At 59.2% G+C, this 787-nt stretch overlaps 1 protein-coding gene across 1 annotated transcript; it reads right to left on the bottom strand.

Moving 5' to 3' along the window:
- Positions 1-38: 38 nt before the first annotated feature.
- SPRG_16928 (hypothetical protein) lies at positions 39-521 on the bottom strand (the record flags this gene model as incomplete). The annotated part of the gene is made up of 1 exon (XM_012356426.1): positions 39-521. A coding segment is annotated over one exon (483 nt), but the record flags the coding sequence as incomplete, so codon positions are not given.
- Positions 522-787: the final 266 nt, after the last annotated feature.

Genomic DNA, 787 nt, shown 5'->3' on the forward strand with positions numbered 1-787 from the left:
ACAGCGCTTGCCAACACCGTGTTTTCGGCAATAGCCACCGCCTTGCGAGCTCTTGTCACAGCCGTCGGCGCCGCAGTGCATGTCGCCGCCGTGAGACTTGCAGAGACCGGCGGTCTGAACAGTCTTAATACAGCCGTCCATCGAGCAGCGACGGCCGCCGCCGTGGGCGATGCAAAAGCCGCCTTCTGAGGCCCACGCGGACAGCCTGCAAACTCGCAGCGCTTGGTGGCACCGTGCTGACGGCAGTAGCCGCGCGTTGCTTGGGTGCGCTGGTGGCAGTCGGGCGCGAGGCAGACGTGAGGTATCTCATTAGTTGGGGAGTGGTCGAGTGGCAGGTCGCAGAACAGGAGGGCATCGAGGGGATCGTCGACGCCGTTGGGCGAGTGGGGCGGCACCTGCTTGTGCTTGGCGGACGAATACACGGCATTGGCGTCGGGTCGACCGCAGAAGGTGCGGACGATGAAGCCGGCCTCGGCTTGTGTGAAGAGCAGAGCCATTTGGTCGGGCGATGGCAAGTGCATGAATGAATGAGGGTTGTTGATTCTGATCGTGCTATCATCGGATTTTGCCGGCCAGATGTTTGAAGAGGCCCTGGGACAGCGGGTTGACAGGCTGTTTGACTGGCCAAGTGCTGAGACTTTGGCGCAATAACACGCAATTGGTCGAATATCAAGTTAACTATGATATCCAAACAAGACGATGGCTCGTGGCATCGCGAAGACAAATAATCGAAATGAGTCCCGGCGCCCAGATGGATTCGTGGCAGTGCATGATGGCACAACCACAA

The sequence above is a fragment of the Saprolegnia parasitica genome (genome assembly GCF_000151545.1).
Source record: "Saprolegnia parasitica CBS 223.65 unplaced genomic scaffold supercont2.462, whole genome shotgun sequence".
NCBI lineage: Eukaryota > Oomycota > Saprolegniomycetes > Saprolegniales > Saprolegniaceae > Saprolegnia > Saprolegnia parasitica.